A 24,031-nucleotide genomic window follows, 5' to 3' on the forward strand; every position below is an offset into this window, starting at 1 on the left:
TAACAAGTAACTTTATGAAGGCTCTTTGGAAGTAGTTAGAAGGTGGATGGAAAGTTAGAATGGCTCAAATTCAGCCCTTGAACAGTCTAGGGCCTTCTGGTTTAGAGCTAGACATACAGTATCTGACATATGTCACTTGAGCTCTTTTTTCTTGCAGCTGAATGCTCAGAACATTCACTCCGTTAAAGTTGCAGAAGCTCCGAACCTGGTAAACAAGTATTTTAATTAAGTATATAATTATTACAGTATTACCAGTAGGACCTGGCAAACAAGTATTATAGTTATTACAATTAAATTATTAGACCAACTACAGTATGTAACTTGAGATCTCGGATAGAATACAAATCGGAAGACCCTCCAGATCCCCCAGCACATGAGTCTGAGACCCATGAAGGCTGACTGTTTTGGCAGTACCTTCAATAAGATCCAATTGGATTTTAAAGTTGCCATTAAAACGAACTGTAAATAAGTGCATTTACTGTAGATGTTACTAAATGCACTTGTTTGCTGTTAGTAGAAAATACCCAGTTCTTTAAACAATATTGCTCTGTGTTGACATTTTCTAGTGCTTTTGTTCTTGATATTTCATTTAATTAATCCTATTAAAAACTTAATATAATAATCATCATTAAATAATATATATATCTGGAAGACCCACAACAAAATACAAAGGCGACACGAAGTCCTCTTACAGTATGTACTGTATGCTTCAGCGACATCAGCATACCGAACTTCATAGAATATCTCTCCAAAAACGTGTTTATTTAATGTAGTTTGCTCCCTTATTTCTTTCTAAATGGCTCTTATTAGATGAACATTTTTGAATGTATCAGACGGCTTTGATCTTCCTCCAGAGCTGTGATTGACACACAATAAGGAAATAATAATAAGGAATAAGGAAAGACGCAGAAACTCAGAAATTACTTAAGTCATGAAAACATATTTAAAACATGACAATTAAAATATATATATCCTGCCATTAAGAACTCAGCTGAAACAAAATCCAGCAGTCATGGGGTTTTCGCAGAACCAGGAATGGGAATCAATAAATTGGTAAACCAAGAAAGGTGTAACCAGGCGTCAAATGAGTTTGGCGTTAGACAAGTCAAAACATTACATTTGTTTTTTTTAAAAAATACATCTTAAGTCCTTTCAGCTCAACTAAAGAACTGGTTAACGGACGCAAACAAACAAATTGTCAGGCTGCGTTATTCTTTCGACCAGTTTTACAAGGGACATTTGCAATGAGCTACACGCAGTATTTTAAGTCAGAAGCCAGCAGAACGCATTCGATTTAAGCTAAAATGGAGGTTGTGAGAGAAACTGCTTTGCAGCTCTACGTACTGTGTGTGCACTGAATGTCTGTTTCTCGCTCCCAGCCTCACACCCTCGGTCCGTCGTGGGGTTGCTGAGGCGAAATACACGAGTAAAAACACAATTGCATAGGAAGTGCGCTGCAGTGAATGCAGTGTTGTTGTGGCGTGTGGATGGGAAAGGCTGTGCGCTGAATTTTCGGCAGCAGACACCCCCGCTGGGGCAGTGAATGTCCTCACTGTTTGTATCTGAGCCTGCCCAGCGACTTGGCTGCTACAGTCAGCCGAAAGGGAAACTTTCCCAGTCTGTCACAAACAAACATGCCGCCGACCTCCGCTGAGCTTTTATCGGTTTGCCTGCTGTTCGTCCTCTTCCCGGCGTCTTCCCAGTGTAAGTAAACAAGCTGCACCCGCATTTTAACAGCCGAGGTGTCGTTTTTTAATGTAACGCAAGTCAGACCCAGTACAGCTGAAATTAAATACGTTACAGTACAGAGCATCTTTTTTTTTAAAGGAAATCGTTAGTTTTACAGTCTGTATAATAACAGGAGAAGCGATTCGAAACGTTATTTAGCCACTGATTGCCTGGATTTGTTGCACAAATGTGGAATAGCTGCGCTTTTGAAATGTATGGGCATTAATGCATTGAAATTTATGGATTTATGGATTTCCACCCGATTCCAATCTCCCCCCCCCCCCCCCACCGCAGTTGCGTTGTCTCCAGAAGAGGCTAACCAGTTCTTGAGCAGACACAGGCGAGCGAATCACGTTTTTGAAGAAACGAAACAAGGACACTTGGAGCGAGAATGCGTGGAGGAGACGTGCAGTAAGGAGGAAGCCCGAGAGGTGTTTGAAAACGACCCCGAGACGGCAAGTATTGACAGTCCGGGTTATTGCCTGCGTGTCTGTCCTGTGCTGCTGCGGTTCCCGTCACTCGGGACGTCGTTTGGCAGAGCTGCATCTTGCATCAGTGGCAGTCAGTGCGATTTGTTTGGGACCCAGTAACACTTTTCATTCCGCTTGGTTTAAACCTGTCATTTCTGTGGTGGTGTTTTGTACAGCTCTCATTTGCACGCTGCAGCATCAGCCCAAGCGGTAGGATGGGTTTTCTTGTGCTCGAGTAAATTTTCATTCATCTGCGTTCCCGATTGCCGGTGTCACCACGGATAAACCGCGATCCTGCAAGTTTTCGATCCCAGTGATTTATGATTGGGTTAATGTCTGCTGGTATCTAACCGCTCCTGCCGAATTTGTGCACGTCAAACAAACTTTAGACGAGTGAAAAGGCGAGATGGATTTGTATGGTTTTTCTTCCAAAACTAATTTATAAGGCAAAATTAATTATTGACATGCCTGTAAGTGTTGTTCGGTCACTTTTGTATCTCATTTTACTTTATCTTGACAACAGCAAGACAAATGGAATGATTAATAGTTCACAAAAACTGTAACAGTACTTCTGGCACCTGGCTTCCTAATGGCCCGTCTTGTTTAAATGTTTAAATGATGTGAACATTTATACTGTATGGAGAAATGTAGTGGCATTAATCTGGCCTATATAGAGCAAGGATGGGCACTCCCCTCCCTGTGTAATAGTGCAATATTGCTATTGTGTAATCATACACAATGTTTTGTGTACTATTAATCATTCCATTTGGTCATGGAGGGCTGGTGTGTCTGTAGTTCTTCTTTCCTCTCCAAAGCAGCCACCGAGCTGAGTGGGGAGAAGCTGTTGAATTGGTCCCATTAAGACACTAGTAGGCTGAGTGGGTTTCTTAAGGGCTGATCTTTAATGCAAACCCATGGACACTGACATGGTCTCTCTCTAGGACCAGGATTGTCCATCTCTGACCTACAGATTCTACAGCAAGCTGTGACCTCCTCACATTATACAGGGTTACTGCATCCTCTTGAGAAACACAATATTCTCTTAACCTCTGTGGCCTCCTGTTTTTCATGTGCCATAAAAAAGAGACCCGGGTTTAACATTGCAAACTCTGTGACTTCGCACTTCTTATCTCAGACTATTGCTTTCTTATCACCGAAGGCTGGTACACTTTCACGTGAACCAGGGCTAGGAAAGCAGGTCAGAAGAAGTGACGTTATTTACTTTGATTGCAAAAAATCCTACCCATGTCAGTGCAACAATCATATACTTGTTCAGAAATTAAAAATACATCATCACAACAAAGTAGATGTACGTGAACTGTTCCAGATTTTAACTGTGATATCAGAAAAATGAACTGAGTGTCATAACTGCATATATGGCATTACATTGCATCTGGGAGACTCCAGTTACTGTACCATCGAGCTGGGGGCTTTACCAAGGGGGTGACCACACGTTCCTGGGTCATTTCAAGGAAGAGCAGGAGCTAGAGTCGTGGATTTTGCTCATGGAATGTTGTTGAGCTATTAATCCCCAGAGGAGAAGGTGAGGAATATAATTTATCGCCACATTTTTGTTTCCCACCAAAAGGCGAACTTTACCTAATCAGGATTTTGCCAACAGCAAAAGGAATGGGGGGAGGGGGGGGTGTGTGAACATTTGTTACTGTTGGACTTTGATATTTATGTTTAAATATTTAGTTCTCTTTGACAAGAATCGCTTAGAAAGATACTAGAAGATCTATGTGCATGTGTACTGCATTGTTTAAAATGCTGTACCTTCTTTTTTTTTACTGTCTAAATTATAAATGAATGTATAAAGATTTAAAAAAATTGCAGCCAGGATATTGCTTGCCTCAGTATTTTCTCTTTCAGTGTCTGCTGAGGTCAAGGAGATCTTGCTGGGAAATATTTGGAAAATCTCCAGGTGATAACCTCTGGGCATTAATGCAGTTAGACTGCAGCAGTTCCTGAGCAATACAGCGTTCTTATGTACAGTTCACATAGCTAGTCATCTTTTACTGTTAAAGAACAAAAACAGACAGACAGTCCCCATGAACAGACAGTGCTCCAATGGGATTTCATGTAAAGATCAAAAAGGACTGGGATAATATATTTTCAGTTATACAGTTGTTGTTGTTGTTTTTAAGAATAACATGGAAAAATATTTGAACAGTGCAAATATGTATATTTATATTACCTGCGAATATGTACATTTTCCCTAGAATATTAAACTATGGACCTAGGCTTAAACATTTCATTTACCGAGTCAGGGGTACAGAACAAGGCTTTCTTATAGTAGTGCTGTGCATAAATTAAGGAAGTATTTGTGGAAGGGCTGACACTGACAACAGTGGTTCTATTTGGAATGAAAAGCTGACTAAACGTTATTGCAGTATGTTAAAGAGGATGTGTCTGTCAGCCAGTTCCAATTGAACTCCTTTCTTTGAAGGAGGATAGTTGACACGATTCATGAGGCATTTATGAAAGCTAAAAAGTGCGTGATATCTTGCTGGTTAATGGATATGACTTTCACCTTCCGCATTATGAGATCAGAGCCCATGACAGGACATTTCTAATGGGTTTGAATGTCAGCTTTGATAAATTCCACTCTTTGTAAGAACCTGGTGAGAGTCATTTTTAATTGCATGTCTGCAGCGCTAAAAACTGTTTAAATTTGTGTTCTTATTGATTTGTGAGAGACACCAGGCTGTTTCCACCCGCCGAGTTCGGTTTGCTCTAAATGAAATGTTGACTTCTGGACTTTGACGAGGCTTTTAAAGAAGGAGTATATTACTCATTTCCTTCGCACATGATTACAGAATAAACAGGTCACTAGTCTGGGTCTTGCTTTAATTTTTCCTTTTTTCCTTACAGGAATACTTTTTTCCAAAGTACTTAGGTAAGTATTTTACTTTTAGTCATGCATTAGTAATTTTAACATTTATCCCCTTGCTCACTTTGAAACAGCAGGCTAGGTTTAATGATGGCACTGTGCTGTTTTTTTATTCTGGACCTCAGTATGGAGGCAACCAATATAGTTTTAAAATAGTGCATGGTGTGTTAGCCTGCTGTACTGTTTGGTGACCAATGCGGGCCTGTGCTTTGAAAACTAGACCTATTTTTTTCATGACATGTTTGTTGAAGTCTGAGTCTACTTTCGGTTTTGTAATCTTGTCCATTTCACAAACAGTATATAAGTACAAAAATATTTCATTGATTGAATCAAGTTGAACAATTCCATGATACTGATTGGATCTTAAAAGCTTTTTGGAGCACAGCGGCATTTCCTGCAGTGCTGTCTAGCAGGTCACTGTTGTTGTCTCTGGTGGGCTTTAGTAAATACTAGATAACAGTGCAGTCTGGCTAAACTGTAGCTAAACTGAACCAGGTTTTGCAATTCTGTTGCATTCCATTATGTTTGGTGTAAGCTTCAGGAGATTCTTCTGCTTTATCTGCCAATGTAATCCTAACAATCAGAATTGTAGATTTTAGGCTGAAGATGAGAAGCAAAAGATGAGTTACCAATACATACTGTACAGCATTAGGTTTTTTAAACTGTGATGGAGATGAAATTGATTCTCTGAAGGAGCACCACAATTGAGCAGGACACAATGTTTATCCGCTGTATCGGTGATTTTACTGATGATGCAGAAATTTTAAAATTAAAAAAATCTGTTGCAAAACCACACATGTCAAAGCCTGGGTGGCTGGATTTAAAATGATTCACAATTCTTAAAGATCTTGTCCAATCTGGTATCTTGGCTATGTCTGTCTCGCTAGGTGGCTTGCCAAGCTAGAAAAAATGGAAGGAAATTATTATTACAAAAACAAGAATGAAATCTACTTAGTTTACTAATATTTGAATTTGGATTTTTTTTTTTTGTCTGTGCTTCAGCTTGCATTAACAAGTTTGGAAATTCACAAAGCAAGTCACAGGATTTCATCACTTGTGTACACAGTGAGTATCTTGGAATTAAAGCCTTTTTCTGCAAATACATCATGGGAAGTGTTTATGATTGATTATGATGGCCTGAATTTAAACCTATATGTGCAGAGAGACATTATAATCCTGTCAAATGCTATTGCTCCCAGTACTCGGGTTGCATTTTTATGCCTCTCAATATGTATCCATATTCTGCAGACTGTCCCACTGAGAAGAAGTTATTGACTTCATGGACATGACTGTGTCCTTGTGAAAGTTGTTTTGTTGTGAGAGTGAGAAATAAGCTAATGTTCTGCCTAATGCTATTGTTAATCTGTTTAGCAGATTCCCTTATCCAGGGAGTCTTACAAAATACAATGACTGACAAAAACACCCAGTAGACCACATTTGTATTTACAATGCATATAGTACAACACCAACTTGGAACCCTTGAGGTTCAGTGCTAGCAGTCTTAGCTTATACATTTTTACTAATCCTGCCTTCTGCCAACAGATGTCTACTACAGTATACTGATATTGCTTGCTTCATTAATGTGATTCTTTGCGGTAGACTACACTAAATGTAAAATAAATTCAGTAGAACTAACTGGGGAGCACAGATATGGTTATGTGTTAAAAAAGAAGTTAGGTTACAGCTGTGGATATCCAGTAATTAAAAATCCCTTTCTTCCTGTGCTTCAGTTACTGTAGTCTGAAGGTTCTTTTAAGCCCAGGAGGAAAATGGATTAAACATGTCCTGCAGTTACTGGGCTTATTTAATTGAAAGTGAGCTTAAAATGTAAACACAATAGTTCAAGGTGAAAAATAGAGTTCATCAAGTCATTTCCTGGAAGGAGCTCTTAAAGACTCCTTCAAGCCTGTGTATAAAACAACGTTTTTCCCCTTATCCTTTTTATTAATACGCTTCACTGTAGATACCATTTGTGTCCTTGTGTGGTTCGTTGTTCATTCTAAAGAAGTGTAAAGAGTTAACTTCATCAGTGCCTTCGAGGAGTTTGAATACTTAAATGGGATACCTTGCAGTTTTCTCCTTTTTAGACTGAAAAGATTTGGTTCTTGTAGCTTGTCACTGTAGAATATTTCCCTTCAGCCCTGGAATGTCACTTGTGGTACTACAGTAGCTAATGACATCACTCCAACAACAGCATTCGCCCCTCCAGCAGTACTTGGTTATCGTACTCATTCATGTGCTCTGGTTGTATCTTTTTCTAGTGTTGCTCTTCAAGTAACGATATCCATAAAGCAAAGCTCCCTGTTCTAAATCCATGTTAACTATCCCATAGGATCCTGTTGCCGCACAGATAATCCTCCAGCTTAGTTCTAATAATTGGTTCCATAACCTTCTATTTAGAAAGACTTAACGAGTAATAAGTATTTTCATCACTTACGTTAACAAGCAGTATTCCAGTACATGGGTACTACTCCTGTCTTGAATTGCTGTGAGAAGGTTTTTGTTAATTGCTCATGAGTCACTCATTTACTTACGTACGTTTATTAGCATAACATACTGTATAGTACTGGACATGTAGAGCTCCCCTCGATGCTAATATTATTTCATATAGAACTTTGCTTTCCTGATGATTTTCTTGGTCTCAAACACCCGAGTGGAATATTCATTTAGTTTTACATCAGCCTGTGTCCGAGTTTATCTCCAGTACACCTTATTTAACTCTTTTTCTATTGTCGTCCTGGAAAACGTGATTTGATCTATTCTGCAGTATTCTGTTCTGGCTCTTGGTTTCCTACTGCCTATACGTAGTGTGGTGAAGGTTTGTTATGAAATCTACTTCAGCTATTGAGTAAGGAGTGCAGCACAAACACGTGGGCTTGGTTTTTTTTTTTAGATACCTCCAACAGCTGTGGAGCTTCATGAAAAGCTGTACTTTCGCCCGTTTTCCTGAAATGTAGCACATGACTTTCCCTAAATGAAGCAAGTCAACTATGCAAATCCGAATTCCGTGAATACCCCTATCCTAGAGCTGAAATGATTGTATCTCTAGGGCTTTTGAGTCAGTGTCTCGGTGCTCTCGTTTTCAGATTCACAGTATAAAGCCACAAAGACGAAATTTAAAGCTTGGATCTGAATCAGTGTGTAACAGTAGAAAGCATTCCAAGCAAGCAGGTACTTGACTGCTGTTGTCCTCCTGATGGTATCTGGAAGTTCTTTGGGTTGCTTTCTTGTTCAGTGAGTTTTAGGAGTGTGTTGCTTTGGCCCTCTGACATGCAAGTCTGCACTTGTTAGTGTTTTTTACAAACCCCTAAAATGGGGTTTCTCAAAATTTGCTTTGCTTTACTTTTATTTGTCCCACTGAAAGACACCTGGCCGGCTCTTGTGGGATCAACTTCCATGCCAGGTGTTTTCAGTAGTTGTCTCTTTTTTTTAACTGTAGTTTAAAGTATTTTTTTCGTTTCACTATTATGATATCGACTATTACAACACAGGGTGGCAACGGTTAAGCGTCTGGACTCAATACTGGAAGGGTGTGGGTTCAGATCCCAGGTGTGACACTACTGTCGCACCCTTGAGCAAGACGATCGACCCAAATGGTTCTAGTACAGTTGCCAGCTGTATACACTGGCGCAAATCTAAGTTGCTTTGGATCGAAGCATCAACCAAATTAGCAACACGCAAGCATGATTTAAAAATCCAGTTTCACAAAGTAAAGGAACAATAACATTGTAACTTTATTTCAGTTTTTTTTGCTTAGTTACTTGCTTCTTCCGCAATTATATTAGTTTGTTGTATGGCATTTAGGGAGCCACACCTGGACAGCCTGTATGCACATATGGAAGGAGCACATTAACACTCTACCAGGGTTGAAAATCTGGATCAGTACTTCAAGTGAAGGGAATATGTCCCGGCATCTCCTGTTCTGTTGTTCTTTTTTTCCCAGATATTCCAGATCAATGCTCCCCTTCACCATGTAACCCAAAGGGCACAGTACGATGTGAGGACAAGAAGGGAGAGTTCCTGTGCCACTGTTTCACAGGCTGGGCTGGAGCCCGGTGTGAGAGAGGTACCCTGTCTCTCAAATCGCTACCTTCATTTCATTTCAAGTTTGTCAGTCCAGCCATATACAAGTATACAGAGCAGAGAGATCTCGTTCTCCAGGTCTACGGTGCGAATACAGACAGACACTGACAAGACAATGCTATAGACAGTGTAGATATAGACATTTCTGACAGGGTACATACAGTGCAATATGCGTAGTGCAATTTACTTTACAGGATTGGGCAAAGAACAGTGCAGTGTGACTGTGAGTTGATCTTAAATACGATTATTTGAAAATATTATATATGACAAATGCAGGTGGTGAAGTGCATCTGCTAAGCAGGACAACGTTTATCATTACAAGAAGCAGCTGATATAATCCGAAAGAGCACTTTACTGGTATTTTTTATAAACTGATTCAGGGAAGCTGATAAGCAGGTATAATTACTGCATTGCTAATGTCCAGTTCGAAGGCGAGGTCAGATGGAAGGGTCAGTCTGTGTGTTATTTTGTTGTGCATTGAATGTTTCTTTTCTCAATAGATGTAAATGAGTGTGACCGCAGGAATGGGAACTGTGAGCACCTTTGTTCCAACACCCCTGGAAGCTATAAGTGCTCCTGTAAGCTTGGATATTCCCTTACAGATAGGCACAGATGTGCTGGTAAGAACCTTTGAAAAATCTTTGCTCAACATTTAAAGAGTAGGTATAGCATTGGTATTGTATCTACAGTAAGTAGGTATGCTGTGCATTTATGCAAATGATATGACAGAGATCTCTGTCTTTGAAGAAAGTCGTACTGAAGTTTTTTAGTAGTTAAATATAAATAAATGTGTCTGTCTGTGTTTCAATCAACAATGAAATTTATCTACCGTGTGTTAGTGTATCATGTTATGTTGGGGTGTCCTGTCCTTGAGAATATAAACAAGGATCTTTACAGTTAACCTGGTAGCTTTTAGATTGCATTAAAGAGAAGCAAATTGCAAGGTGGGTATATTAAAAAAACAAAAACACCTTTTTTTCTCCCAGATGTGGATGAATGCAGAGAAATCCCAGGTGTCTGTGGAACGGCATGGTGCAAAAACCTGCAGGGCTCCTATCAGTGCCTTTGCGATGAGGGATACACGTACGACAACGTCACAAAGTCCTGTCTAGGTGCGCCTTTTCTTCTGATCTGATGCTAACAAAGAATAGCAGAAAATGACTAGTGTAAATACTGCTTTATAGGTGAGCGTTCGCTCCGATTATTAGATGGTACTGTGGTACTGTACAATGTCGTGCTGAACTTTACATTTTCAGAAGAGCTGGCTTTTTATTTTTAAAGAAACGATGGTTCTTGCCTAACCCCTTGTTGTGATAGTGGATGGTTGATAAACATGTAACAGAAACAGAGCTACGCGTCTGTTTTGCAAGCTGCAGCAGGAGCTCCTTGTTTTATGTAGGCGTTTGAGGAATAAACTGGAATTTCATATTGGATATGCTGCGTCTTCCTCTAAACGGCAGTCTAGACTTGGCATTTCTCAATAGGCTACATACCGTAGTTTAACATTGACACCACTGTTTTTTTATTTTTGTAAATGGGGAGAAGTTGTCCTTTCAACTGGGAGTCATTTCACTCATGTGAGGAAATTAAAATTTATGAACAGAAAGATGAATCTTCTCGCATTTAGTGTCATGTTGGGTTTCTGTGTTACCGATACCCTTGAAAGTTCATACTTGATTTGGAATTATTATTTTATTGGTCACATAGCTTGATGTGCATTACAGAGGTTAATTGCAAATTATCAATTGACAGTTTCTTTTTATCCTGTTTATACTGTAAATTCTGAGTTTAGTGGAAACGGGTTTGAAATCATTGGAAGTGCTACATTGCTCAGTGACTTACATTTTGAAATTCATTACAGCGATCTCCAAAACATAAAGGAAAAACAGAAAAAGGCAGATTTCTCAGAAAAGCCTAAAGGAGTGTTGTGAATATCGAGGAGCAGGAGATTGGACAGCCTTTGAAAATAGAGACAAACTGCAAAGAATCAGTTACAACCATGACGTGTTAAAGAATCCTAAAAACAAGCAGTAAACTTAATTATCAAAACACCTAAAAAAGGATATGATCAATTCTTAACTGGAAAAAGCCATTTTTTTCTTTCTATATATGTATCCATCAATAATATGAAAGTGGAGGTAAACTGTCATAACATTCTTTTAAGGGATTTTGAAAACTTTTCTTTTGCATGTGTTTACCTTTAGGACACCAGTGTATGTACAGTACCAGCACTGGCATAAGACTACGACTTATTTGTGGCAAGTTTTATTTAACGTTTCAGATACCTCGTCAAATTTGCTTGTTTTGTTCCAGATGTGGACGAGTGTGCAACAGGAGTCTGTTCAGAGATGTGTGTAAACACACCTGGGACCTATCAGTGCTACTGTGATGGAAGAAAGGGATTGAAGTTAGCACAAGATTTGTCAAATTGTGAGGTACCTTGATCTGAAACATTTTTTGCTTTTTGAGTGACGGTACTGTTTCCATTTAAATACTGTATTAGAAAAGCACATCTGTGTTCCTCAGTTGTATGGAGTTTGTGTTCTATATTCCATGTCAACTAAACTATTTTGGCACAGTATACTGCATGGACTACTCCTAAAAATCTGTCCAAGAATGGTCCTCTTTGACATTTTGTCTGATGGTAAAAAAGTGCATGGAGTTCCTTTTCGACTTTCACTGCTCATATTAAACATTATTTAACGGTACATACCATTCACGTTCACAGTGGCACAGTGAAACGCACAGTCATGTTGTTCATACAGTACATGAAGTGTGCGTGTTCTCTGTTGGTGTAGTAGATAATAAAGCAGCGACAGATTTTTGTGAAATAAACCCAGCAGCAGGCAGATAAACAGAGGCAGGCAGGTGAGCAGCTGTATGAGCAAACACCAGGCTGATTGTAGCAACAGCACCAGAGACGGGCTGGTACAGGCAAGGTGGGCACAGAGGCAAGCGTGTCGGGCAGACACAGTCCGGAGCTGTAACCTCGGACAAGCAAAGTTCAAAACGAAAAGATGTAGTCCAAAGGACTGAAAGTAAACCCAGTGAAGAAAATTAAGGTCAAAGCAGGGCCCAGAATTCAGGAAGAAATCTGTGAGAACTTAGGAACTCAAGGAGAAGCTTTAGATGTAGCAAACTGCCAGCTCAAGGCTGATGTAGTCTTGAACCACCTGAGACGGGGGCGTGATGGATAATTGCCACCAGGTGGTACAAGGCTCCTGTCAAATTAATTACCACAGTAACTGGCACAGTGTCAAAACTACTGTACTATTGTAAACTGGTTTACTTTCCAATTTAATGCAACAAACATTGGAGTTTATGTAATTTTAACATTGTGCATTATGAGTGAATTGTAATTATAATCTGGATACTACATTAATGAATGAACCTGGCACGTTTAAGTTTTTTTTAAATGTCTCGCATACTGTATATTCCTTTTCATTATACCTCCTTCCAAAAGCTAAAATAAGTCTCTGTGTGCTTGTTAACTTAGTTTGAATCATCAGCATTAGTGAGGGTTCATTGTGCAGAAGGACAATAGGAATTCACCAAGCAAAGCTCCTGCCCTGCAGTGGTATTATAATGAGTGCTGCGTCTCCGAAACCTATTCAGCATGAACAGACAGTTTTTATTTTTTAGAGTTTTTCTAACCCCAGTGCTGGCACGTGACTACATCAAGGAACACATTCAGTAGCTTGACGAATGTGATGATTACAGACCTGGAGACCCACAGTCACACACTACAGCAGCATGAAGGCTGACCACTGCAAAGCCACCCCTGCTCTGCAGACCACAAGCTGCGGCTCCAGCCGGCGTGGAAACCGCTGTCGCAGCAGCGTGCCCTGCCAGGCATTGTCCTTCACATCAGAACAAAAGCATCAGTTTCGGGGGATTACACTGACACGGGACACAGAAATGGAGCTAACCTCACTCTGTTAAAGTGTGGTCCCTAATGACACGCTGGTGCAAAATGAAAGCTGTTTTGTGGATGAGCAGCTGTGTTTCTGAAAGTGAATCTGTGGTTTAATGTCTCATTCTTCACATTCTGTGGACTGAACTGCTTATTATGTTGCAACTACAACCAGTAAACTTTTATTGCTTAAGCCATTCCAAGGTCCTTTGAGCTGAAAAGGGAATCTTTATTTTTCAAAATAGCACTAACATAAATCTATATAGCACCCAATAAACAAAAAAAAAGATGACTAGTTTCTGCCCGTGGTAGTGTCACCATTTTTCTGTCTGTTTTCAGAGCATTGAACCATGTGTGCCCCTGAATAACGAGAGAAACTCGAAGTCCCTCTACCTAGGCAGGATGTTCAGCGCTGTCCCCGTCATTAGGCTGCGTTTCCGGAGGAGAGTGAAGATTGGGTGAGTCATGTGGAGAATGTTTCTCTTCTCTGGACTGGACCCACTGACACTCGGAGTGCTTGCATTCCCTTCCGAATTGAAAAGCACTCCATGAATGTGTTCGGTTCTCAAAGCTGTGGTGTTGAGGTTATGTGCAAATTAATTTTGCCTCTCATTTTGGGCATGTTTTTTCCCCAAAAAAGTTTTCGTTTTCAAGGCAATATCTTTGTTAATACTGTTCATTTCCCCTTATCCATGGGTTACGCGTGAACTAAACCCGGGGAGACTTCAACTTCTTGAACAATTTTTATTTACACTGATTTCAGGAACTTACAAGGCTTTGGCCTTAGACTCCTTTCAGACTAATTTGTGCCTTGATGTTGACTCTTCTTTGATTGATTCTTTGAAACTGTATTAATTGCTAAGGCAGGAACATATTGTTTGTGGAAGAAAAACAACTTTGAGCTGGATTCAAATTTTATTTGAAATATATGGAGTCTGGAGTATACTCATTGCACTGGTTTCAAGGTGCTACTGAGAATATTTACATTTAGCATAAAACTGTCCATGATAATGAAGAGATTTCTAGTGTGGTGTGTGTGTGTGTGTAACCTGCATTTCTGTGGACATCACGGGGTGTGAGCTCCAGTGATCTCACAAGAAAAACCTCCTACCTTTAGGTTCACAGCAGAGTTTGACTTGAGGACGTTCGATCCAGAGGGGGTCATCTTCTTCGCTGGTGGCCACTTGAACAGCTCATGGATCGTTCTGGAGCTGCACCAAGGGAAGCTGCAGCTGCAGCTCAAATATGGGCCGGTCAGCCGTGTCACTAGAAGTGGGGCAAAGGTGAATGATGGACTTTGGCACAAAGTGAGTACGGTTTTCAGATCCCACCCGTGGGATAAGTGTGCTGTGTGGGAGAGGTTCCCATCTGGCTTTGTTTTCCATTTTAATCAAGTATCTCCCTTTAGCCAGTCCACTGCAGGCCTTAGCATGTCTGGGACATGTCAGGAGTAGAGCACCTGCTGCTGTCCTGATGCCAAATCCCCTCCACTGCGTATCAGTGCAGCACAGCCGTCCTGCTGTCCTTGTAGTTGCTCTTTAGGAAGAAAGCTCTGGTTTCTTGTATATGCATTCAAAACTCTACTAATTCCAGATTATTTTTTCACTCTGGACTGGCTGTTCTAGGAGGCAAAAAATGCAATGCAAAGGCATTGCTAACGCAGTAGACAACCACTTGTTCCTGTGCTGATGTTAATTTTCCTGTGTGTGTTTTTGCACACAACCACATGATTATCTGTTTCCACTCTTAATATTGTGTGTGTATTGGGCCTTTTGATTTCTGTCAATTACATTCTTGCAATTTTCTCCCTAGATTTCTGTGGAAGAGCAAGGCAAGAACTTGATTATTAAAGTGGACAGGGAGGCAGTGATGAAGATCGCGGTGAATGGAAACCTCTTCACCCTAAAGAAAGGCTTGCATGAGCTCAATGTCACCGTTGGCGGAGTTCCTTTTAAAGAGGGAGAACTTGCAGAGATGGTAAGTGTGGACTTTTGTTCAAGGCCTACGGTTAGTCAGGTAATATGAGGATAAGTCAATAAGTGAATTAGTGAATGATCCACCAAATGCATTTTACGGGTTTCCATTTGGCCAGACAGATGTAAATGCTACAGTGCAACGTTTCACTCTAAAGTGGGATTGGGAATGTGGTTTTCCAAACCGAGGTCCTTATTGCAGCCGTCTGTGTTAGTGGGCACATGTAGTCATGTTGCACAGTGAGCTGTGCAATTCTGGATCTCTCTCCATCAAATTATTTGCATTATATTTGGTGAACACTTTATAGAAATTCACTTTTTGATTTGTCCTAGTTGAGTAAAGCCTAAGGAGTTCAAATCTTGATCCTGCCTTGTCTGTGCAGTCAAGTTAAATGTAGCTTTACACTAGTTATGGCTAGAGCCCCTGTTTATTACATAGTGAATGTAGAGCGCTCTGTAAAGAAGTGAGTATGGGCACTGACCTCTAAACTACCATGGATTCATGAGAGGATTCATATTGTAAAGAAAGATATTCCTCCATATAGGTTGCAGGGAGTCTGAATCTTTTGGCAGAAAGCAAGATTGTGTGTCTGGTTCCATTCACTAAGACAACTGATGATGATGTATCTGCTGACTCCATCAAAACTCATTCCTGATTCAAACCAGTTGTTTGAGCCCTGGTACAGCGTATTTTACTCCATAGACAAAAAGCCCATTTAATCCCTTAATAGCAAAAGCAGCTACCCTTTCATGCCAGCCCAGGGCCAGTTTCTCTGCCAGCCTTTGGTTTTACAGCAGTGAATGGAAATAAATTTAACGATGTGATATCAGCCTGCAGTACTGTCCGGACATAACGAGCTTTACAGCTACCCACAGCCCCAGTGTGCCAGGAAACCTGAGTCACAGCAGGGTTCTGTGAGCTTCCTCACGGCACTCGTACAATAAGAGTTTATCCACACGAACAAAAGGGGCATTGGGAAATTATAATTGTATACACTGATGTTCCCTACTGTCCTGAATGTATAATAGGAAGCAATAACGATAGTGTATTCCTGAAGATCTTTTCTCAAAATTAAACGAATAGCTATATGACACGGCACCGTTTGAAAAGGCTAGTTAGCAAAAATCAAGAGTACGCTCCACATTCCTCTGTTGATTACCTAGTGCTTCCAGATGCAATATATTTTTATATTTATAATGTGCAATACAACGTTTTGTGTACTGTTTTATTTAGTATATTCTGTAATGTGAGCAACTCTTTTTAGTGCACTTCTCACTGATTGTATTGAATGTATTGTATTATTGTATAATTTTGTTACACTGTGCTGTGTTGACTGTGTTAAGCTGCTGTTGCACTGCAGTTTCCCTCACGGGATCAATAAAGTATCTATCTATCTATATCCTCAGACAAGTCATGGGGGGAAAACATAGGTGAGTGAAACTATGATATTAACCTTCTTGTTACCTGCCTGCCTTTCAAGGGTAATGTGGCTCCATCAATACTTCCATGAGCTGAAGGTCAAAGCAGTTTTTTCATAGAACCGTGTTCCCAGCTTGCGAGTGAGGTTGCTTACGAATTTGTCCTGCAAATTCAAGTGAATTTGCTACTGCTGTCGTACGTGCTGCGGTCGAGAACTGATGTCCGAGAGTATTTGGAGCAGGCATGTCCGTCCGGCTGCTCCCTGCAGTAATGGCGCTCCTTGCTACAGATCAACCCGCGTCTGGACGGGTGCATGAGGGACTGGAAGTGGCTGACCGGAGAGGACACGTCCATCGCGGAGACCATCAGAATGAACGAGAAAATGCAGTGCTTCTCCCAGGAGGGCAGGGGCTCCTACTTCCCCGGCAGTGGCTTTGCACTGTTCAACGTCAGCTATGGTACGCGTCTCTGCGGTGGATTCGTGGTCGATACAGTGGGGCCGTCTCTCTCTGTCCGACTCTGGGTGCAGAACTTGGCAGCGAGACCCGTCCTCCTAGTCTTGGCAAAGATGACGCATTCTTCAACCTTTGCCAGTTTTATTTCTCCCCACTTTGAAGTTCTTGAATAAATAAATATCATTAGTAAGGCCTGTCCATTTTTGCCAAGAGTTTGTAACGTCCAAGACATATTTCTGTAGTGACGTTAGGTTTGCAGGACTTCAGAAGCCAATATGAAATGAAAGTATTATATACAGAATATCAGGCACGTGAGTGGCATTGCTGCCTCATAGCGCAGGGGCCCAGGGTTCATGGGGTGCTATCTGTATAGTTTGTCCCCCCCCCTCCACAGCCCTAAAACATACAGTTAGGTTAACTGGCTTCTGGGAGAATTGGCCCTAGGTGGGAGCGTGTCTGTGTGTGCCCTGTGATGGACTGGCGTCCTGTCCAGGGTGTACCCTGCCCTGCGCCAGTTGCTTGCTGGGATAGGCTTCAGCTCCCCCGCAAACCCTGAATTGGAGGAAGCGGTTTGAAAATGGATTGGTGGATCAAGTAGTACATCTAGACAGATATTTGTTTTTATTCGTCTGTGTCGTCAATGTTCAATGTCCAACAACTTGTAAAACTTCAGGTTCGAAATAAAATAGGCTTTCTGCAAAGCGCATTATGAAATTGCATTGCTGTGCGAACTGTACACACTTTTTACATGTTGAGATACTTTGTGCCCTATGTATCATTCTGTAGTGCTGACTGGTTTTTGAATGTCGCGTGCTCTCCTAGGTGCAAACTGGTCTGTGAGTTTGGAGTTGGCCGCCCTGCCCTCCTCCAGTTCGGGAGTGCTGGTCGCCATCGTCAGCGGTGACCGAGTTCTCATGTCCGTGGCTCTGACCGACTACCACCCCGGAACGGGTCTCAGGCAGCAGGTGAGCAAGGGCCTTGGTACTGTCCTTCCCCCGTCTGTGCCGTGGGCTTCCTGCCAGTGCTTGGCTGTGTTAGATACGCCTGTCTGGTGACAAGCCTCCATGGAGGGGGCTGCCAGAATGGTGGGGTGCAGGTGAGCCTTACTGCGGCTTTAGCCCTGGGTCCTTCGTTAGCCAGCTGTGGTCAGGATTCCCCGGATCAATGTTTTTGTCTCGCTGTATGACCAGGATTGGCTCCTTTGATCCACCATGTTTTCGGCAAGGTGTACCTTGCTCCTCAGGCCAGCGCTGGCTCTGCTGTAGGACGCTGTGAAGCTTGCAGTGTGCCGGATAGCAGCAGCAGTTATGTGCTCATTTGCTCCCTTGTACTTGTTCTTAGCAGTGGGCTATTTGAGTAAGATCTAGGGAATTTCAGATTTAGAGAGATGTACAGAAATGGCCATAACTAATGATGTCATATGTGATATGCACCGCACTACAGCTATAACAAAGTGTTCTTGGAAAAAGAAGTTGTGAAACTGTCAAATGTAAGTTTCTGTATCTTTTTCCTCCTTGAATAGCCTTGTGGTTTTTCACTAAAAAGTCTTGTTATTCCTGGGGTAACATTTTGTAATTATCAATCATGGTTTGGGTCTGGGTACGCAGGAAAAAGAAATACAAGAATTCTGACATTTTGGCTCATAGAGTGTACAGATTCATCTCGTAAAACAGATAGCAGATAGTGGCCTAAATGGAGAAATTCAGGCGAAATTAAACTTTTTGCTCTAAATCTTTTATTCAAAGGAAAAATCTTAATATCACCCTTTTGTATAAGGCATAGCATAAGAGAAAGTTTATTATGAGCTGGAAATATGCCAGTCCTTTTATTTGTAGTTTGGAAATCAAATTTGATCAAATTGAATTGAAAAATATTTAACCAATTGATCAGATGAATTCTACAACACTGCCAAAGAATGCAAACAGCTGTAGAGTATAAATGTATAGAATTTCAGTACAACCTATAGTATCTTTGGTCAGACTGCTTAATGTCTGAAAAAGGTGGGTGGTATCTCATATCTGAAAAATCTGGGTAGTTTTTCGCTGCTCATTTGAGATTTAGGTCTTAGTTTTAGAATTTATTATACATCTGTGCTTTGGAGCCAAGTTGAGTACAGTAAAGAATCACTGCAAAGTTTTGACGAGTCTTGGCCAAGGTCAGATTGGCTAAGGAGTGCAATTACTGGGAGCGTTTGCAGTTCTACAGTGTGCTTCACACAGATTGATGGTGTGCGTAGCGTCTCGGTGTCTGTCCCTTGTAAGTGATTGTGACAGGAGATGAAATGTCGGTGATTTTCCCCGCGTGATAGTTTTTCGCCTCTTATGTTTCAGCATGTGCTGCTGTCGATGGCCGATGTTATTGTTTCCAGCGTTCAGATGAGGACGTGTGACTCTCAGCCGCACGCGATCAACGTCACTGTCGGAAACAATGTCGCAGTCCTGGAGGTGGACAGAAGGAAAGGACGAACTGATGTCAGCCCGGTTCAGCTGGGGGAACGTCTCTCTCTCCTTGACAGAGATATGCAAGGTCCTGTCAGCACCTACATAGGGGGCCTGCCAGGTGAGCTGGACTGCCTGTATACATGTATACACACAGAGTATTCTGCCCTCTTGGTGTTCAAGCAAGTGCAGCTTCTTCGCTTTTCAAGGAAAGCAAGTCTGCACCCCAGCAGGACAGTGTAGTTCCATCCTTTGCGCACTCTGTGTAATGCCTTTAGTATATTACACAGCTCCCACTGTTGTGAGATAAAGCTTTTTCTGTTGCACTGCAACAGGTTTTCTAAGTGTTGAAGGAAACTGCAAACAGGCACTTCCTTCACTTTCATAGTCAAGCTGGGCTCAGGTTGCAGACTGGCTCCCCCTGCAGGACTTAAGGAGACCTGCAGAAAAACATGCGAACTGTCCTCCAACATTCTGGGTTGTCCGCTCTAGCCCTCCAGCAACTACAGGCGCAGTAAGCTGGACCTGACTGGTTGAGCTGAAGTCACATGTGTGACCTGGATGGTGTCATGGAAATTAAAACGATTGTTAGTCCACCCTTGAGTTTGCAGTGTCACTCTTCAGGTCCTTGGTAGCTTTCAGCTCCCTCAGTGGTGCATCTCGTCTGTTCAAAATCAAGCATGTCCCCCTTGGTTTTGGAAAGTTCAGTCTCAGCAGGCACTTGCTGAGAGCATCTGCAACTAGGAAATCAAAGACCATCTCCAAAGGACAGATTTCCTCTCTCCTTTACTGAAGTACATTACCTTGTAACCATCTACAAACTGCTGTTTGCTGGCGTGAGGAGAGGTATCCTTTGGTTAGGCTTAATTATGATGGGATTGGTAATGCTGATGTAAGAACCAGAGTCTTCCACCGTACTTTCTCCATTGAGAAGGATGTTTCTGGGCAGGTTGCCCCAGACAGCCACTAGCCTGAAGGACACGCCCGTGGCTATCGCACAAGCCTCCAGCACATCATCCCAGCCATGATTATTTTAAATTACAAGTGGTAACTCTAGAGGCCTTTTATAAGTGTTCAGTTTTGGGAGCTTCATTACTGATGAAGTAGTTCAACATGTCTACATCAGAAAAGGGATCAAAGCTGAAACTCACCAGGGGCTCCCACTTCGAACTCTTCCAGATGTGAAAGACTGGTCTGTAAAGAGGTTTAGTAAGGGATTATAACTGGCAGGTCTCCTTCCTGGAGCTGCTGCTGCTCTGGGCTCCACAGCTCTTGCTCAAGGCTTCTTTCAGGTTTGGCCTGATTTACTCCTGAAGTCTACGCTAGCTCCAAGCTGTCATCATTGTCCTCCTCCTCAACGTCCTTCCGCTGAAAGGTGACCACAGCAGTGGCAGCAGAATCCTCCATGCACCCCTCTCCTGTCAGGCTGCTATCTCTTCACATGCTCCAATCCCAGTATCCCAGTTCTCGTGCCCGGAGTAACACGGGCTTTTCTTGGGCTCGATCAATATTGGAATGATAAACCCGCAGGTGAGGTAAAGCGGAACTGGAAAAAATGAAGCTGTTCCAGTTCTTGCTTGTGAGTCTACTCTTTGCCATTGGTGGCAGTGTGGTCCAGAGTATTTGGTGACAGTAGGCTGGCTTGCTTGCCTTTGGTGCTGCTGTCTGGGATGTGAATCCCTTTTGGGACCTGACTAAAGAGCTTTCAGAAGTGCATCGGTAGCCTCCAGGTGATTTTCCTGCACATACAGCTCAAGAACGTGCAGCAGATGGGATAAGGGTTGTGCAATGTTTATGTGGGGTATATCTAGCTATAGGACCTTTTGGAGACGAGGCAACATGCTTGTTTTCAGAGCTTGAGACCAGGATTCAAGTCCCAGTTAACTACCCCTTTAAATTTCAATGTGACTAAACATAACCTGAAATTTTAAAAATCTACACCATAAAACTGCAAGTGTACCATTTGTTTTGAAAGATTAGGTTTTGTCCAATCACAGGTTAGAAAGTATGCATTGACTTGAATTTCATGAGAAAACTGAAAGCAGGAAGACCACATGCTCCTTTTTCACTTTCAGAAATATGTGCATAGAAGCATTGTTGAAGTATTTATGTTTTAAAAGCCAAAGTCATTTCTCTTCACAAACTTCCAAAGTCTGGTAAATGGGAATGTGTAAGTAAATCAAGACTAGTCCTAATCCTACAAGACAAAAGCTCAGTAAATTGTAATCAGATGATAGGACAGTTTATTGCTGTGTATTGCCAGCTTTAAGAAATATAATTCACAGACTTGATGAGGATCTGCTCGATGAGTTTTATCTGAGAGATTACTGAAATGTAGTTGGAGGAAATATTTGAATGAATTTGAGTAAATAAGAATTTACTCACAAATTCTGTGTACCAGAGAAGCTCCTGAACTTAAATCATCCCTGTTCAATGTTTAGATTCCACTTTAACATCTCAGCTGTTTCACTGCAGCAGGATGAACATTTTAAGATTTTTAGCTCTACACAAACCAAGTTAAAAAAATCCATGAGTTTCTGCTGAAAAGCTATCAACTTACACTGGCCTTGTGCCCAGTACACACAGAAACCATATGAAAATAAGTAAGAAATGAAAGGCAGCCATTTCACTTAGAAAGCTGCTCTTCACACATGTATGAGTCTTTCATGCATTTTTGCTTGAAACAGCTGGTTTATTGGGTGCATTTTCATGCAGGGCTCAAGGTCTTCATTCTGTCCTTTGAGAATTCAAACTTGCAGTTGAAAAGCAGGCTTGACATTGAAACGATGGGTTCTCAGAATGACACGGAGGGGAAGGCAGGTTGTTCTGCTTGAGGAATGGAGGTCCATTTCTGTGCTTTCCTCTTGTTTTTTTTTTTCTCCAGTGGATGTGCCCGTGATCTCTACCCCAGTCTCTGCTTACTTCAGTGGCTGCATGGATATGCTCATCAATGGACACGCGGTGGATCTGGATGAAGCTCTCTACAAGCACAGCGACATTCGTTCGCATTCCTGCCCTTACGCACTAGAACCGCACTTCTCCCAGCTTTAGCCAGACCCCCTCTCCCCCCAGTGTTTGTGGTTCATATTCTTCAAACTGATGTATTTTATTTATAGTAGAATATTTACTAGAGCACTGCACCAATTTCTGAAGAGCTACTGATAAGGTTATCTGCAGGAAAGACTATTTTTGCTGTAATATATGTGTAAATATTTCTTATCGAAAGGTTTTAAGCACGTGGTCTTACTTTTAATAAGTTAATACACCTAATGCAGGGCAGCCAACAGCTGTGCTTGGGCTGTAGTGACTTCTGTAGACGAGGTTCTGCAGTGGCATCATGAGAATGGCGGGGGGGGGGGGGGGGTTGCACTGTGTTTTTTTCAAATAAATGCTAGGTAATCCACAAAGGTTTACATTATCTCAGTATAACCTCAGCCTTTCCATGGTTGTTTTTAAAAATAATTTTCTGCCATCTATAATTTTACTGATCTTGTGATTTTGAGGGTCTCAGCAGTGCCGCGGTGCCGCCAGTCTAGGGTCCTTCAAACACTGCTGTGGCCTCACATCCTCACATCCTTTCAAGTATTCTGAGAGTTATTCAACATTCTGTGGTTCACTATTTCAAGTCCGGCGGGGGGGGGGCGGCTCCGACCGAATTCCACAACGAAACGCCCTGAAAGGTGGGAGACCTTTTTCGGCATTGTGGGTGGGAGTGTTTCTTTTCTAACTGTGCGTTTACAAATGTAATATCTCTGGATTTCACGGCAGAACTGGCTGGTCACAACCTCCCACCCTGCTGAGTTCTGCGGACGAGATGCCCTTGGCCAGAGGAAATAAGAAAGCGGTCTTGCTGCGCTCACCATTCTCCTGTTTCCTGTAGCTCCCTGCACTCTCATGAAACTGTTTTGTCCTTCCCACTCACTACTGCAGTCATACTGTTACCATTCAGATTGCTTCGGGATTCCCTTGTATGTGGGCTCTCGGATATTTCCCTTTGAGAAATCTGTATTGTTTATTTTATATCTCCTTGCTGTAGAACACCCGATATGATCTTTGTCATCGGGGTGAGTGATACTGTATGTTGTTTTTTTTTAACATAAAGCATTGGTAAGTGAAACCGCATTGAAAATAAACAAAAGGTTATGATTGTGCATTTGTTCACACTGGGGCAAGGAGAGAGCTTGGTGCTCCATGCTGATTGCAGTTTTCTCATGTTTAACTGGTTCTACACTTGTTACCCTAACCAGCGTACAACTGAGCCATTAAGGAGATTGTATATTTCTGTGGGTTTTTTTTTACACCATTTCACAAAACTTAAAATAAAGCACAATCAGTATTGATTGGGTAGGAGAAAGGCTTAGGCTTCTGTCACATCAGGAAAGGATGTGAGTTGCTTTTTTTTTTTAAAAGGCTGCCAATTCAGCCAGTCAGCCCCCACCCATGATGAGGCACACTGATTTTTCTGTTCCCAAAGCATATAACTTTGTTTGACAGTAAATGTCAAGGTTTAGGTAATTGCAAGCATTTGATTCTTCAAAACTTTTAAAGTATGGTAGCAACAGTGTGTTCTAGCTTAATAACGGAGATGATTAACGACTTACCTGAAGAAAGGATGTAGCTACTTTCTTTCCTTTACGGGGAAAAAAGTCATTATCTGC

The 24,031-nt window shown here is 41.6% G+C and overlaps 1 protein-coding gene across 2 annotated transcripts; it reads left to right on the forward strand.

Moving 5' to 3' along the window:
- The first annotated feature begins 1,456 nt into the window (after positions 1-1,456).
- On the forward strand, positions 1,457-23,511 carry gas6 (growth arrest-specific 6). Of its 2 annotated transcripts, XM_088912461.1 has the most exons (15): positions 1,457-1,704; positions 2,023-2,183; positions 5,073-5,097; positions 6,094-6,156; positions 9,035-9,157; positions 9,675-9,794; positions 10,161-10,286; positions 11,488-11,609; positions 13,427-13,545; positions 14,205-14,394; positions 14,900-15,064; positions 16,770-16,938; positions 17,758-17,900; positions 19,266-19,494; positions 22,258-23,511. In XM_088912461.1, the coding sequence occupies exons 1-15, from the start codon at positions 1,635-1,637 to the stop codon at positions 22,422-22,424; spliced, it is 1,992 nt and encodes a 663-aa protein (XP_088768587.1). In that variant the 5' UTR covers positions 1,457-1,634; the 3' UTR covers positions 22,425-23,511. The 2 variants fall into 2 exon arrangements, with proteins under 2 accessions (XP_088768587.1, XP_088768588.1); XM_088912462.1 differs by lacking the exon at positions 22,258-23,511 and having other exon boundaries at positions 19,304-19,413.
- Positions 23,512-24,031: the final 520 nt, after the last annotated feature.

Source organism: Atractosteus spatula, chromosome 4 (genome assembly GCF_055471065.1).
Source record: "Atractosteus spatula isolate fAtrSpa1 chromosome 4, fAtrSpa1.hap1, whole genome shotgun sequence".
NCBI classification, from domain to species: domain Eukaryota; kingdom Metazoa; phylum Chordata; class Actinopteri; order Semionotiformes; family Lepisosteidae; genus Atractosteus; species Atractosteus spatula.

Coding starts and splice junctions, on each gene's coding strand:
- gas6 (XM_088912461.1), top strand. CDS start 1,635: ATGCCGCCGACCTCCGCTGAGCTTTTATCGGTTTGCCTGCTGTTCGTC. Junction 14,395..14,899: donor ATGATGGACTTTGGCACAAA/GTGAGTACGGTT, acceptor TTTTCTCCCTAG/ATTTCTGTGGAAGAGCAAGG. Junction 15,065..16,769: donor AGGGAGAACTTGCAGAGATG/GTAAGTGTGGAC, acceptor TCCTTGCTACAG/ATCAACCCGCGTCTGGACGG.